The 18,131-nt window shown below is 38.9% G+C and overlaps 1 protein-coding gene across 8 annotated transcripts in view; it reads right to left on the reverse strand.

Annotated features, from left to right (window-relative positions):
• Positions 1 to 8,578, reverse strand: part of LOC137278560 (kinesin-like protein KIF13A) — a 209,445-nt gene extending 200,867 nt beyond the window's left edge. For all 8 annotated transcript variants that reach the window (XM_067811008.1, XM_067811007.1, XM_067811004.1 and 5 more), the window contains exons 1-2: positions 8,357 to 8,578; positions 8,162 to 8,234 (exon numbers count right to left, since the gene is read on the reverse strand). In XM_067811008.1, coding sequence (XP_067667109.1) covers positions 8,162 to 8,234; positions 8,357 to 8,411 — 128 coding nt within the window. In that variant the 5' untranslated portion in view covers positions 8,412 to 8,578. The remainder of the gene's footprint in view (positions 1 to 8,161; positions 8,235 to 8,356) is intronic.
• Positions 8,579 to 18,131: the final 9,553 nt, after the last annotated feature.

Here is an 18,131-nt window from a genome sequence, read left to right on the forward strand (position 1 = left end):
AACAGAACCGTTGAAATTATCTTTAATCACATATTTCTTCTAGAATAATAATCAGGAAACTGGACTTTGATGATAGTCTACTGGTGAAAACCAGTATTTTCTGTCTGGGATTGTCCTGAAGCAGAAACCTAGCACATTTTATGCAATCTGTGTTAAAAATATTAAAGTTGTTTATATTTCATGTCAATGTTTGTGTTAACACCACACTAGGACAGCAGTAGTGTTCTGTGAATATGTAAAATGGCCGCAATGCATAGACTGGAACAGCTTTTTCATCAGTGTGAGAATATCATCCAGCTAAACACCAGAAAAAGACGACCACCAAGATGTTCAGGACAACTCAATACCATGGGTTCAACCTCCTCTTCCCTGATGGCTTCACTTAACATCTGTGTCTAGCTAGGAGCAAGCTTGCTGAGTTTCAACTTATCATGTACACTTTGTACACTTGCCAGTACTCATGACGCTAAAACATTACAAGTTCACATGGACATTAAAAGGTTTACTCTAGGGCTGAAGACTGCAAACTTTTTAAGTTGTACAACTTCAATGCCTATCTTCCTTCTCCTCCAGTCATCAGTTCCTGGAGTTGGTTGCAAAGTAATCAATACACAGCTGAATCTGTGGAACATTGACATTTGCAACGACTGGTCTTGAAAATAAGATGTTAAAGTGTCTACAGATCATATAAAACCGTCAAAGTCCTACATTCAGACTCAAGACGCCCATTCAAGTATACAGGAATATCATTCCCCGATCAATGATGAGGGTAAATCAGTACATCACTGTATTTAGTAACTATATTAAACATCTCACCCTCAACAAGTAGGGATTATTTCTCACCCTTCTGAAATACTGAACTGCTCTTACCAGTGTTCCAGATATCGTATTGTTGTAGACTGAAGGAATAGGTTTTCCACAATATATTCTCACTGTGAATCAAACTCACATTTTTGTAAAGACAAGCTTGTCAATCCCAATTTGAACAGCCAGGAGACACATATCTATATTTAGTCACACAAAACACCTTGAGATCCTTTTAAACTCTGGATGATAAGGAGAGTCATGATTGTGTCTCTTGAGAGTTTTAGGAATGAAGTATATCTAAATATGAAATATGAGTTCACTTGTCATAAACCACAGTGACACAAATTTTAGCTGTTTCAAGGCTGCCTGTAGTTATCTGAATCCATCTACACCAACCAGGGGTCAATATTATGAGCACTACTCTAACCATCAATGTGACTGACAATCTGTCCAACCATTCAAGTCACTGCTCCTAGCACAGCTTCAGCAGGGATTGGGAAAGAGAACTTTGACAATGGGCCATTGTCAGGATTACTAAGTATTAGCTGAATTTTGAAAGGACCACTGCCCTTGTGTCAATAGTAAAATTCCAAATCTGAATGTGCAAAATGGCCCATGGCCCCTCCCCTGCCTTTCCCAATCCCTTCTTAAGTGAAAGACAACCCCTAAATACCACACCCTATGCAAGAAAAGCAAAACAGAGTTTTTAATCTGATACTGAAGACAAACTAAAGCTGATTAAACTTTCTTCATATAAGCACGCATGTCCAGGTCTTGATGTACGTCTAACAGCGAGGTCTGCTAAGCAGGAAGATCGACTAGGCGACTGCCACAAGACGCAGCAGTGATCAATAGCAACAGAGACAATGAAACATGTAGCTTCCCCTCTTTCCTCTTTATCCGGTTCCACAATTCAAACTGAATCGTTCATCAATATTAAACATGATCAAATCAATAGTTTGACTAATCTTCTGTCCAAAAGCATCTTTAGATGCAAGCCTATCAGCTGCAACTGCTGCCTGACAGAGAAGACTGTAACAAATTAAGATACATTGATTTGAATATGTATGAGATGTCTGTCTTAAGTATAGATAGCCTGTCAAACAGAGGAGAGGAATCATCATCATTCCGCTCCGTACGGGGCTTCCTTCTCCGAGCATCATACTGATCATGTTGTAAAGGAACAATCACTTCTTTAAGACTATGCCAGTTACTTGGAGATTTTTTATTCATAAGTATGCTAAATGACATCACATTCACCAAACACTCCAATCTTTCTATGACGCTCCTTGTTTGTTCTCTCATGTTTCCCATAAAGCAATACTTTTGTCCATGCTTGTATTCAGTGTCATGACAGTGAGATGATTTTGTGACCTTCATCATCCTCTGTAGCAAGGAATCTGGTCAATGTCCATTTTGTGTGACCCTCTCCTGTACAGTCTCTAATGATTGTTCCCAAATGTCCTTACATAATTGACACCTTAGGCCCACTACATTTGTGACATCATAATTCAATGTTTCAACACCCAGTTGAAAGGAAGGAGCATATTCCAATTTGCAACTGAATTCATATAACAAGGTTATAGTTGATAAAAATATTCAACACTATCCTCTGTCTATAGTCAAAACTGGATTACAGAAAGCTGAACATTTTATTAGATAAAAGAATGGCATGCCTTTGCAGCCATCTTGTCGGGATGTTTGATCAAATTAGCTATAATTTCATCTATATTTCTGTCACTGGTTGGTTTACACATAACAATATTCCATCTATAGTAGCATCTCATCAACACTAAAGCAGTTTTTCGGCATTAAATCCCATCTCACAGATGTGGATGGTGACATATCCAAGCTGTGGCGTCTGCATGTGTCTCAACCACAGGATCATGATGTCTTCTACGTCTGCAATATGATTGGCACAATGTAACCTGTAGACAGATGTCTGATAAACCAAACACAGACAGGATTTATGGACCAGGATATGAATACCAATACAACATGGGACAGAGTTGTGTTGTCCAGATAACTAATCATGTGTGTGTTCCTGTGGATCAGGATTCTAATATTGTCCTCAGAAAGAAACATTCAGTTTGATCAGACTTATTTCTCATCAAGAAAGAACAACAAGGTCAGACCAGCAACAGATCCTGTTAACTGCTTTTTCGAATTTGGGAAGAACAATAATGATATTTTTCATGGAAATGTCTCCTTTAATTTCATGTGTGCTTGTTTTCATGAAGATTCTTGTACCACTCACAAAATGTTGCACTCAGAAAACAGAGTTATTCATTAAGGTATGTCTGTAACAGTTCACGTTTAACTGCACAGGCAGCATTCCTTGTCAAACAACACACACATGACTTAATCCAAACAGCATCACTTAACAAATGAATGATTCTGTCATATGATAGTACAAGGCCAGGAATCATTAATATACTTGTTGTCCAAAGTTTAGACTGAACAGAGCCATTAACAGAGCACCAGTAGCAATGCCTACACTCAGCTAGATCAAATCTGCCAAGCAAGGGTTTACTGACACAACAAGGATCTGAACAGACAGAGGTAATGATTGAAACTTGTCTCTGTGACAACTTGAGATTGTTTGTACTACTAACACCAGTCACAAGAAGTACAATTACGTAATAATAATATATCGACTATGTAACAGAATATAAATTGAAAATGAATAAACTAAAAAGATTAATTACAAAAGCCTGGACAGACTCAACACTGCAGTCAGCAGACGTTCACAGCTTCCCTCAATGTGCTGTTTTAAGTTTCTGAAAATAACTTTTAGACATCGATAATGGTTGCTTCATTCCACAGAAATCAATCTTAATAACTTTTAGGTTCACAGTAATATGATCATATGCCATTCAAAGGCCAGGATATTAATTGTATCAACAAAATGTGGAGGTGCTCTAAATTCCGTTTGAGCTTTCAAATGAGAAAAGAGGGATCTGAAATAGGAACTTCACTAAAACCTCAGGAGACAGACACTGTTAACTTTAATTTGGAAGTCCATGGACCATGCTTCGACTGGTTTTTTATGTTAGGAAACACTTTACTCAGGATTGGCCTCCAAATCCTATCAAGACATGGAAGAGCTGACTCAGGGTTCAAAATTAGCAAAAGTCTTCTCTTCTGAGATTGAACTCAGAAGGACTAGTAACATGTTGCTGATGGTGGCATTTACCATAATACCCAGCTGTCAGCATCTTCATCATCCAAAAGGGTGGAGGGGCAGCAACAGGGCTGTGGGGCTGCCCAGAGATTAAAGCCATCGCTTGCCAAAGATGAGGGTTCCATTCCTTACATGGGTGCAATGTGTGAAGCCCATTTCTGGTGTCCCCTGCCATGATATTGCTGGAATATTGCTAAAACTGGTGCAAAACCCAACTCACTCGCCCACATCCAGCAGCCATAATCCCTTACATCTAACATTACCATCACCTATGCTGTAAAGACAGCAAGCATCCCCTAAATCCAACAGCCAGCATCCATCACAACCTACAGATGGCAACCTTTACATCCTACATTCAGCATCCCCTACATCCTACATTCAGCATCCCCTACATCCTACATTCAGCACCCCCTACATCCTACATTCAGCACCCCCTACATCCTACATTCAGCATCCCCTACATCCTACATTCAGCATCCCCTACATCCTACATTCAGCATCCCCTACATCCTACATTCAGCATCCCCTACATCCTACATTCAGCATCCCCTACATCCTACAACATCTGAAACATTCCACATGGAAAGATGGACTAGTATCAGTTCTGTGATCGCTATGACTGTGTTTACAAAGAAGCTGATAGTTTGTCCAATAAAGCATTTATGAACATAGAATATACAGGAAAGAGAAATACACGATTCATTTCCTTAGAAAACAAAACAACCTGGCTGCAAGATTACAGGAAAGTTTTCTGTACAGGTGTTTACATGATCCCTGTCTGAACATAAACAAGAAAGGATTGCTTTACATCCTGTATTCCTCTCCCCATCCACATTGACGTCTACAGCATCTGCGTCACTCACAGACCTCTTATACCGATACTACAGCAGCCTACATCAAACGACGGGGCACTGGAAGAGTACCTATTTTTTAGAAACATTCTTAAAATGCAAAAACAATGAATTTAAGAAAACTATCCAATGTCACAAACTTTCTAAAAGATGAACTAGGAGAAAAATATCCGACATTGTCCAGATGATCTTACTAAGCTGAGGGAACTCTTCAGACTCATATTCCCTGAATTCTGAATATGTGTTGATATTCTTTTTCTATTCAAAAAGCCTGAAACACAAATAGATTACCCCAGGTAACAGTGATACTTTTGCCTGTTTATAATTTTCTATGTTTTTGTACAAACAATACTAATAGCTACCATAAGAAGACAACATTCAATTTGAATGGAAAACAGAACATGATAAAAATCATAGTGAACATATTTACACTATTAATATATCTCTGCAAATCGCTCATGCCACCATTTAAAAATACTTGTATTTAGTGTTGTCCATGTGTATCTTCATAAATTAACAATGATTTACAACACCACAACTAACCCACAAACTCAGTTACTTCTTTTTTCATAAAATCAGTTATTTGCTTATATAACCAGAGTTGCATGGATAATTAAAGCATGGTCAATTCAAACAATGATACTGATATCAATAGGCTGTAAATTGTGAAACAACACTGTTCTAGCCTTTATATCATAATAAGGGGAAGAGGAAAACTTTCAGTTTCTATGGATTTCAGCAGACAGAACCTGTTTACATAAAATACACATTCAAAAAAGAAAAGCCATCCAAAGGGTTTTGGATAGATTCATACTCTAAAACACAGTGATGGACATATCACAGAGATGTTTATATGAATATACATATAGACTCTATAAAATATTTATAACATCATAAAAACTTCTCAAATGCTGATATAGATTTTGGCTTTAGGAAACCATGGCTTCTATAATTCAGCTATTTGTACAGAACATTTGAAGGCCAGAATACCATGTATGTCTATCATGTCAGCATTTGACTCATATCAAGATCAGGAATCTTGGCATTCAGGATAGTCAATGAATTTATGTCATGAAACCCAAACAACCAAAAACATACCTAATTCATACAATTTCCAATATCCAGACAAGTATCTCCTCCAAACTAATAGGCCTGACTGGTTTAAGTGGACAGAACAGAAACATACCATATATATTTTAGTGACAAGAGCGAACTGACTGGGATTAGATCTTTCAATCCAAAGAAAACAGAGAAACAATATGATATGACAGTGGTTTGAGTTCTGACATTTATACCTTCTTTTGACGATATGCTTCGAAATAAAGATCAGCGATGCATTGCAAGCTACTGAAGCACTCAATTACCTCAGAGACCAAGACTACTTCTAGGACAAGATGTGGAATTGTTTCAAATGGTTTCTGATTAAGCGATGATGGAGATGACATTAACAATGTTGTTATTCTCTATCATACAGTTCCCAGACCAGTAACTTTGTGAATATTACTCTCTGCCAGCATTTTCAAACATAATAAGAAAAGTATTCCTCAGCTTAGTGAAAACAACAAAAAAACACTGGCTATGGAAATCAGCTGCAAGTTCAATCCATCTCTCCTCCCATGTTCCCAAGGATGCACTGAATAACCCCTAGTATGATGTATTCATCAACATAAAGATTCCTGCATTAACATAACAGAGATTATGATCATCTGGAAGAAATCTGAGAGATTGTAGAAGGTGCTATAGGTTCCATTTGGCATGTAGGATCCAGTATAACAGGTGGGATCGGTTGTACTGCCATTGAATGGCATGCATCATACCAGCAACACAGATCAATGCTGTCATAACAATGGCACAAGTACTCGGACTACCCAATCAGCATAATTGATTTACAATGCAAGGTGTGTTGAAGGCACCGTAACCTTAATGAATACTAGCATCATATCATCTTACAGGAATTTGGCTCAGATTGGCAATAATCTTTTTCAGAGGTCACTCATACCTGTCTTATTTTCCTTATCAATTGTAAAGTATCAAATTAACAAATATATAGACCCAGCCGAGACATGACTCAACAGGAATTCATAATAACAGAAACAATACCCTAAAATGTTTGTGTTTAGAGTAAGAACAGATATGGTTAGGTTGGCAGCGAACCTTTGAAATTATGTGACACTCAGGGAAGAAGGGAAATAATCACTTGCCAGCTGGATTAGGGGATGGGGACAGGGCAAGGATGGGGGTAAGGGTGGGGTTGGGGAGGGAGACGGGGAGGAGGGCAATATACAGTGCACTTTGTCTAATTCAGACTGGCTTGGGACAGACTAAATAGTCCAAATTAGACAGCAGTCCGAGTTACACAGACATTTCTTAGAAGGAAGGATTATGTCGGGACCGTAAGGTCATACAGTGTATGCAGCTATCTGACAAAGACAAGAATCTGAGTTGGACTGTGTGTGTGTGTGTCTATATATATATCATCATCATAATGGCAATAGACAGTAACATGTATTGTAACACAGATGCGTGCAATAAACTTTGACAAATGAAAACGGACCATATCACGAAGTGAGTGATTGTTGTGACTTTATCATTGAACAGTGCTAAAAATATAATGCATCAGTATAAAAAAAATAAGATACAAAACAACTAGACATTGGCTGTTGTTATGTAAGCCTTGGCACAACAAATAATGAGCAGAAACCCTGTGAATCCAACTAGTCCAGTGTCCACACTGAAAGACCACTGTGTCTCAGCAATAGGTAGCTTATATCATCTTCAGATTAGCATACATTCACAACAAACCTCACACAATCTTCATTGAATCTTATCTGAATGGGGTACAAATCCCTATTTACTAAATGATTTAATGGTACATAACAGAGGATTAGTATGTAAGAAGATGCAATTTGGACAATACCCTGTCAAGTCACAATACACTGTTATTCTCACCTGCCCCTTATCATCTGCTTCTGATGGAGATAACAGTTACTCACAGGGCAGGCAATTAACTATAATGGTGTTAATTGGCATTCTATAATTGGTCTAATCTAAACAATTACATTGTTCACGGAGTAATGCTACATATGTGAAATCATGCCTTCGGCTGTGGGGGCGTGGCAACCCACGACCATGGTACCCAATAAACAATTCATATCGGTCCAATCCTTTTTTATCAACGTACAGTAGAAATCAAGAATATGTGAGAAATATGAATTAATGTAGATTGTTTTACTGGACTTTTAACATTATTCTGTAAATAGGTTGTTTTAGAGTGTTCTGTGATGGTATTACACAATCGTATGAGGCGACAGTGTCCTACCTGTCTTTTAATGGACGTAGAATCGTCTGATCTTTCTCCATATCCACCACGATCTGCGTTGCCATATCCATTTCTGAATTAAACGTACAATAAAGTACATGTTACAAAATATTTAACAAAAACAGTAGAAACAGTAAAATCCTTATCCGCGATGTGGTTACTGAAATTTTCATAATGATCGCCGCCTGTTCTTACCTCGCTTATTCATAGGGCGAACCCTAACAGCGACTTTAACCTTATCTGTCGTCATTTTCCTTAGTAGAATTCACACTCCTCCAGTAAATGTATCTCCTAGATATGAAATGTCACCAACACTAGCTGTAAACAAACGACAGCATCTCCATTCAATATTTTCCTCCGTTTCACCTGGTAAATTCACACAAGAGTCGCCATATTGGCTATACTAATGCACCATCCGGGCCCCTTATGATTCATACTTCCGGTTTACGATTGGGTAGAGTACGCGCGAGATTCAAAAACATGGATTTTTAATCATGTTGTGTTTCACAAAGTCACAATATTTCTCAAGCGGAAATTAGGAAACAGATAATGTTTGTTTTCAATTTTCAGTGAAATAATGTTATTACGTAGTTATATCTTTATAATCGTTTGGAGACAATGATCTTGAATTGAGTCAAACGATCACAGTTCATGTGTTGAAGTTTTAAAATACTTGACAAAAATAAATTACTACCTAAAGTTGATAAAATATGGAACTGTTTTTTTACAAGAAATCCATACTCAGATCGTGTTTTGATGTGCTATTACCTGATAAACTAATGCCGGTTTCAAGATAAAACCGTGCCAGTTTCAAGACAGCTCAAGCCCAAAATTGCATTCATGAACGGGACCCGACGAATGATGACATTAAATAATAATGATGATAATAACAAAATCGATTATGATTTATGTATCTGTAGTGGTATTGTCGTCTTATGTCGTCGTTAAGGAAAGGATGAAATCAAGTCTGACAAGAATGTATTGTATTCCTAACAACATGATACTGGTATTCCGCGATATATACAGACAACACACACACGCGCGTGCACACCCACACATACATACATACACACACACACACACACACACACATACATACACACACACACACACGCACACACCCACACATACATACACACACACACACACACACACACACATACATACACACACACACACACACACACACACACACACATACATACACACACATACACACACATACACACACACACACATACATACATACATACATACATACATACATACATACATACATACATATGTTGTCTGTATATACATTGTCTCTGTCTGCTGACTATTTAAGCCATCATTATGGTCCATGTGTACATTTCAAAGGGAGGGTATTTCGAACCACCTGAATTTCACTCGAATCCACCATTAAATACCACCACAATGTCTTTTGTTGTAAAACAGCTGTTTCAGTTCGCGAGCACTGCAATATGGCTTCTCTCATTTCATGAGTTGTTCAGAGAATGCATATGGTATCAACTGATATCGTTATAGAGAACTCTTCACCGAAATCACGTAAACAGCACCAAGTTATTGACCAATAACTTACGTCATGCGTGTAGATCAGTCTTTCATTGCAGATTAGATGGAGTGATGTGATTTATGCGACCGTGGTTTCGATCGCTGTATCTGCATTATTGCCTCGCACATGTGCGGTTTTCACTATGGGCGTATTTCAAATGATTCATTAGGCTGCCAAGCGTATAGGCTTTTGAAATTACTTAGACATTTTTGTTCCAAGCTTCGATATTGTTATTGTTTAATTCAGACGAATGAGACCTCATCTAAAAGGTATATCAATATTAGAATTGAATATCTCAAGTGGGATTGTTCATCTTAAGTAACTATATTCTATGAATCTCATATCTGTTAAATGAAGTTCTTCGTGAGCTCAGCTCCTGTAATTTTCACTATGTTCATCATTGCGGGGACCTCCACAATAGATGTTGAAAAAACGAAATTTATTAGAAACAGGCTGTCTTGGAACACGGTTCCTCTTCGGTAAAGTCAGTGATGTTTGCTGGCGAAGTAGTTACTGGTATTTTCGAAGCTTTTAGGACATCACTGTAGAGGACAGAAATGTTCTTCCCATACTGTACCCATCTGGGTACATGGATGACGGGATAGATTCATACCCACGTAGACATGCAGTGTATATTTATACCCACCCGACTCTGTCTTTTTCCTCACCCCTCTCTCATACACACACAGAAGCGCAACAAAGCTAATAGATCATATATGGTTATTTCCTATAATTTATATAACAATCACGCTAAGTTCAGAAGAGTACTCCAGTTCACATGGTCTTAACAAAAAACTAAAGTGAACTTTTAGTAGATTGACTATCGGCACCATTAAGAACTTGTATGATGTACGCGCCAAGTATCGTGACTGAATCTAGAGTCAGCCCCAGAACGAGCATGTTTAACGGTCAATAGGTTTCACCAGGCAACCGCTATTCATTCCACAAGAATATGCAGATCAAAAGAAAGTATTTTTAAGATGTTTTAACCATTATTACAGTAAGTATTCTTTGAAGGCGACTGATCGTGTGGTTACATGCATTTTCAATTGTTCTGGAGTCCATGTACACGTCTCCATATGCCGTTCTCGCTGCCATCCTCTCGTAATGATGTGACAAACTGCCCTGAGCGTCGTGGGGGTCCGATCAGCGTCCACTGCTGTCTATACCGCTCAATTAGAATAAGGATCTTCTGGCTACAAGTGTCTGCACTTTCCCGCTTGTTATAGATTGAGGGGAGACAGGCTGTCAAATATGCTTACCGCACAGACCGAGCTGGCCGTCAGATGTGATATATGTATTTATATATGGTATAGATGGAGAGCCAGTTGAGCTGGCACGGGTAGGTTTTCAATAGATATATGTTATTCATGCTCACCTAAAAGATACTCTTAGCTGAATTCCAGATTTATGAATATGTTTACATTGTTTTTATCAAGTCAAAATTTGACTTTCTTTCACTGTTTCGTAACAAAAGGAAATGAATTGATACATATTTAAAGTCAGTGTCTCAAAATAAAAGACAAAATGTTACGAATGTACACATATGTGCACCTGTACACTGTCTTGAAATTCTTTCATGAAATTTTAATGCCTTGTGGCACACTGTTAAATTTATCATCCTCTTCTAGGGCTTATAAGCACTGCAGTTTGGGCTCCATTATGGATACTTATAGAAAGCTGGTCTAATCTGATCCAACATGCGATATAGCTGTGTTAATATTTTCTTCACGTATCAATACACTGTAGAATTAAACAAGCTAGAGAAAGGCATTATGTCGTGTGTTCGAACCTCAGTCTCGGCTGTCAGGGTAAACAAAGCCCTTGTGGATTGATGGCGTTCTTCTAGCTGATGTTCAACTCTCGTGCCATCACGACGCCCTGCGGTGCTGCACATGACAACCAAATTGACATCAAGAGTCGATTGAAACAGTATTTTGGTCAGTTTGGCCCCTCTGACATGTCCAAGGTAGTTGCAGCCAATGTCGTTACGTTTACATTATTACTTTACACAGGGAGCATTATTGACCTGACACACAGTAGACTGCCTTAACCCAGGTAGAGGTCCCTGTTGTTCCAGCTGCAGGACTAGACTAATGTTCAGTCTCTGAATATATATATGATTTTCATAGTAACGAACTAACCCAGATAATTGAAAAGGAGCCCCAGGAGACCAGAGATGCAGAGATACCTGAACGTGAGGAACGTAGACTTGCTTCATTTATGGCTCTAGCACTGCAGAGAGGGTTTGGCAGTAGGGAAAATAATGTGATTTGGGGACTGTGATATAGACTATTGCAGGACACGTTTACGGCAGATACATGCACATGTAGATGGCACTTATGTAGATACAGGGCCGATGATCCCACAGAAGATGTCCCTGTCGTAGTTGTACCTTTTGTACCGTGGTTGATTTCTAGTTTTACGCCGCACTCAGTAATAATCCAGCTCTATGGCATCTGTCTGTGAATAATCGAGTCTGGACCATACAATTCAATGGTCAACAGCATGAGCGTCGCTTTACGCAATTGCGATACGCATATGTCATCCAGGTCATCGAGCCAGACCACACGATCCCGTTAGTAGTCTTTTACGACAAGCATGGGTTACTGAAAATCAATTCCAACCCGGATCTTCACGGGTACTCTTTATATGGACGTTGAGATACCCTAAGGTAAACTTACTGGAATCGTCCATTGCAGTTGGTCATCCGATTTCTACACTTTAAAGCGTATTTTGAACATATGGCGTAAATCTAAACTCACTCACGTTAAATCTGTAGAGTAAATACACCTTGACTGGTGTATGTTTCGTCATGCGTGAGTATGATTTTACGGCGCTTTTAGAAATATTTAATGAAAGGAAAGAGGGAAAGAAACACAAAGAAGGAGATTCACATCGTGTATATTTGGGCGAAATGAAACTATATACGCAAGGTCATGACGGAGGAAAAGGGCTTAATTCATACACTGTATCTTAGCCTTGATGCAAGGCTGTACTGAGTGCTAAGACAGTGTACGCATGGTAATTCTATCCTTTATAGAGACACATCTAGACAACGGAAAAACAAGGATCCCAGTCTGTTATTTATATTGTTGTGAGAAATTATCGTGTATTCCATTAATTATTAACTTAGAGACTTATGCAAGTCTAAGTGAAACCCTATGGAGCATTGAACTCGATCGCACTAACCACTAGGCCATACAGCGCCGATGCTGTGCTGTAGTAATCTCGTAAATAAACATTAAATTTCCGAAAAATATCGCAAAACTCAAATGTCATGACGTTAGTGAGTTAGTTCAATTTTAAGACGTATATAGCAATACAACGGGGAGGAGTACTAGAAATGGGGTCCACACTGTGGGTAATCGAACAGGGGTCTTCAGCTTTAACCGCTAGGCTAGTCTACCTCCCTGTCATGACATTACCATTCCAAGTATAGGTCCGAATTCCCATAGACAGTGTGTGAACCGATGTATGTGTTTCGCCTGCTAGAATGGACACAATGCCACTAATCACCCAGCTGAGTACAACAGTCTGAAGGAGAGGACGCAACACAAGTCTATGGTGATCTTCAAGTGTTATTGTGTAACCGAGGCAAGACAATGAAGTAATGCGATGTAGACGACTAGTACAGGTGGATATGGTAAATGAGGACGAATAGCGTCTGGAGGGGTTAACTTAAGGCGTAAATCACAGTTTACATCGGTCTGTCTTTAACGAGGCCTTGAGACTTCAATAGTAAATTAAGGGGTTCTTAGTCGAATATTGGCTAGCAACCCGCGCAGTGCCTCACTTGGAATGATTTCAGATAATTGAATTGATGTCAATTTGCATGACACATTGTCAGAGGCATACAGATGTTGATGTCGACGTCTGACTGCAAACAAAGAACAATTGTTACACAGAACCATATACGCATTAGGCTACTGAAACATCTTCGTCTTCGCCTTTGTGAATACTGAAACTGCGACTACCAACATCCTGTCAGTTAGAAGCTATATTCCTTGCCGCTTGGACAACGCCAGGACGAAATAACCAAGGTTCGGGGTTCGAACCCAGGCTGTAATAAGCAAACGTTTTGAGCATTCCGTACCGTCACTACAATGCTTCCACGCCTTACCGTTTTTCCAAGTCACCTGTTGTTTCAAGCCTTATTCATAGCTCCACGATAACGGATAAACGCGTATTGGGCCCACACCGAGGAAGCACTAGACTGACGGGCAATAACTGGTTAATTGAAACCCGAGTACAGGGGGTCGAGATACCCCGACCCAGCCCGACATAAGCAGCATAATGTTGCATGGAAGTTGTCGCTTCGATGTAGACGATGCCGTATCGGCGTTCCATCAGATTCCAATGAAATAAACGTGTTGCCTGGCACCGGGAACATGAACGTCGGTAAACCCCACAAAGCACCAGGCTGTGTCGGACACACACCGGCTGCGACTTGTATGTACAACGCAGAGTCTAGAAAGGGTTCAAGGTCAACTGATTCATTCGCGTGTTGATAGTCAATGTTTATCTTTCCATCTACTTTTAACTGTCGTGCAAAAAGAAAGAATAAACTAAAAAAAAAAATACGTTAGGTCAGACGTTTCTAAACTGAAACCAATCGTCGAATTCACAAGGGTCCAAAACACGATGATTATCTTGACCTTTGACATTGTATTCAAGGTGGTTCTAGTTTGTCACGAGTTTGAGATGAAATGTAAAAATAGGTTTTAGCCAACACAAAGTATGAACTGTGGTGACAAAAACAGTTGTAATCAGTATCACCCCATGAGAATTATTCATGATTATTCCAGATTATGGTTCAAGAATCGGTCAAGTGTTCTGTGAGTCAAGTCGAAACACCAGTTACGTCCCTTTAGTGACACACAGAGGCGAGTTATTCCCTTTGGTTGACCAATGAAGAACTTGATATGGGTCTTTTATTCAAAGTCAAAGATCCACTTCACTTAATTTTGAGTGGCTAGAGTTTGATGGCGAAGCATGCCATTCGAATTCGAACCTTAGGTTTGAAGTCAGGTTTGTATAGCACTGCTTCACCCTATATTCCTCACACGGCCACCAGTGGCTACCTGTAGCGGCAGTTTGCATTTGTGACTAAGAATTAAATGCAAATTAAGTTTTCCTAAATTTCAGGCTGAACGCGACATTAAACGATTTTTGTACTGCTTAGTAAGTGGTATTCTGATGTATACTGAGCCTTGAGCTGGTTTAGCCCTTAATTTGATTACTGACACCGTGTCTTGGAAAACTCAATCAGATGACGGAGGATCCCGAAGGCGTGGCGCGACAAGTGTGACTGACATTCTCCCGCCAACACATCACATCCGGGGATAATCTAGTCACGACAAATAGGATGATCTAATCAAGGGCGGTAACTCGAGCACAAACTAATCACTGACATTCCATTTTCGAAATCGATAGAGGAATTAACGCAGATTAATGGCGGCGTGCTTTGTCGGAGGTCTGCCACAAGTCAGGAAAGGTCAAATAGAGGTTAAGATGATATCGGAAGAGAAGAAACTAAATTAAGGATTAGATGGCGTTGAGGGAATAGTCTCATTTCAGAGTAACTTTTCTCCTTTCACCGTCTGGGGAACAGGTGAAGAGTGAGCTCATGCTTAGGTATATACCATGCATAGACTCGCAATTTGACAGCTGGAATAATCAGACGTTTTTCCTGCCACCTGAATCCTATTTTCGATTCTTGAGGTGATCGGTAAATCATGTTAGTGCCGAAAGAAATCGAAATTAAAGTCCAGTTCTGTCCATGTAATTATCTGCAGTTCTGGATTGGAGTAAAGCATCACCTTTGTTACGCAATGCATCAACACTCCTGGGGCATTTGCCACTTCTTGTGTCAGGCAATGTTGTTAAACTTTGTCAGTGTGTTAACTTTTTCGATTGTTTTCCTACGCAAAAATAAGTAAGTTTATGAAATGGAATTAAAGAACACAAGAGAATCACCGACACATCCTCGTTTAGTGCATAGTCTTGTTGAGGAATCGCCCTCATCCGTGGCACCGTGAGCCTTCCGCTCCCAGTAAAGACAGAAATACCCGGAGTACCAAGGTATTACAGAAGCTTATAAGTCGCCACGATTGCCGGTGTGATACAATTAGTCTACAGGAAACCATTATTTTAGAACGAGACGGTTGTTACATTGTCAAAATGTCTGGCAATGACGTGTAGTTTTCATATGAGCGTACTTCCGGTCTGTGACCTCGGGGATGGGTCCAGTAGGGATTGAATAGATAATCTGACCCTCCCCAGAGAACGTTTACAATCGTTTGCACTTTGAGACCGTAGCAACCACCACAACAACAACGACATCAATGGATGTTTAGAAGTTGTACTGTCGTCAATCATCTTCATCAACGACTGAGGATGAGGAAGGCTAGATGCTGTGACTAGTCGAGTAATTGGTGACATCGGATTTTCTTTAGCTCCAGAAGGAAGGGGCCATGCTGTTACTGCAGACATAGTTTCAGATTTATGTGTTTTCTGTACTTAAATTTGGCATGGTAAAGAGGTCGAAGATGAAAGTAACACTATGCATTTCGATGTATGTGTGAGTGAGTGAGTGAGTGAGTGAGCGAGACTCACATCCTTCGTATGGTCCAGAAATATAACAGCGTGAGTTGTCATTTCTTGACCTCATTGTCTTCACATGGGAATCATCTTGGGAAAAGCGCCACAGACAATAGACTATAGGGCCTACTCCCATTTGTGGGAACTCCCAATTGATAGACTCCCAGTTGTGAGACAGTGGAGTAGACAATTAGCAAAGAAAGCACACCTTTTTTTACTTTCTTCTCTGATAGAATGGATTTATCCTAGACTAACAACTAGTCTCTGAAATGAACATATTTTGCTGAAAAAAGTTCATAGTGAATGAAAATAATATAATAAAATGGAGCCCTGAGAAATCTAGACTTGATACATTATCTAGACTGGCGTGGGCTTTCTTGGATTTGTTTGCTTCAGGGTCTGTACGACAGACTAAATTTATCCTACCTCATTAGGGTTTAGTTATGTAACTTAACTTTGTGAACAGAACAGATATTTTATTATAAAAACTCACATAGAATGACACAGAGAACATACAACACACTGATGCATCTTACAACATTGAGCATAGTCCAGTTTTGATAAATGTTAGTGTTAAGTGTTGAATAATCATATTTCATTTGATAAATGTTATTTTCAATATTAGAATGTTTACATAACCATTAATACTGGTAAAGAAATAGATGTCTAGGGGAATCTGGCATTAGGTGCTGGACAGTATAATATAATGTGTAGTTACAGATATGATATGATATATATCTGTTACGTCTTTCAGTATCGTAACAACGTCTTCTTTCAATGGGCAACCAGTGGTTTGAAGTTGTAAATTTAGTTAACCGGAGTCCATAGTAATACGTAATTGTAACAAGTAAGGTTCTGGAAAAGCGAATGCTTATACATTATACAGTAATAACCATTGACTGCTTAAACTGATCAATTGAATTGTACATTATTGTTAAGCCAAACAATGCTACGTAGAGATCGGGTGAAAGTAATATAACACAATCCAGTATCCTGTAAGATACGATATGCTTGAGACTTGATAAAAATGGAAAATTACAGTCAGGATTTGAAAAATACAAATCGTAAATAACATTATAAAAACGGTAATTAATTTGCCATCACAACATAACATTTTATTGCAATAACTATTTTAAATATAAATATAAATATAAATTTATACATATAAATGTATTTATAAAACTTTGATATAAAAACATATCACTATATGGCCGGCCTTCAGCAAGTTCCGATGTCGACCTGGCGGCTCCGTATCTTTAATAATCTATTTCAGTACAGTTTTATGTATCTAACAATGTTCATTATTGAAACCAATAAATGCTCTTAAACGAACAATGTCTTCATTAATGAGCCATGCATCCTGTGAGTGGTCTTCATCAACTGGACTGTTCCCACTTTCATTGCAGGGATGAGGAAGCACCACCTACTAAACCATTAATTAATGCGTCTCACAAGTGGGAGGACACCGATCTTTATAGTACTGTCGGAAATAGAAACAAACTGGGTTTTTTTCACGTTTATCTCTACACTTTATGTACTTGATATACGAAAGTCTGTTAAATTAAGTTCGGCCTAACTACAGTTCCAGTGGTAGGGAGATAGGAACGTGAAAAAAGGACTTTACTGAGGAGAGGTTAGCGCAGAAATGAACAATGCAAAGTCGAAGCGACTTATTAGGAACAGACCATGGCTTTATGCAAATTAGTGTGCGATGATATTTTATTACAAAAGGGCATTTTGAAATTAGTCTTATCTTCATTATAAACAATAGTTTAGTAAAAAATGATAACTTTTATGTTGAAATTATTAAGA

The sequence above is a fragment of the Haliotis asinina genome, chromosome 3 (assembly GCF_037392515.1).
Source record: "Haliotis asinina isolate JCU_RB_2024 chromosome 3, JCU_Hal_asi_v2, whole genome shotgun sequence".
In the NCBI taxonomy this organism is placed as follows: Eukaryota; Metazoa; Mollusca; class Gastropoda; order Lepetellida; family Haliotidae; genus Haliotis; species Haliotis asinina.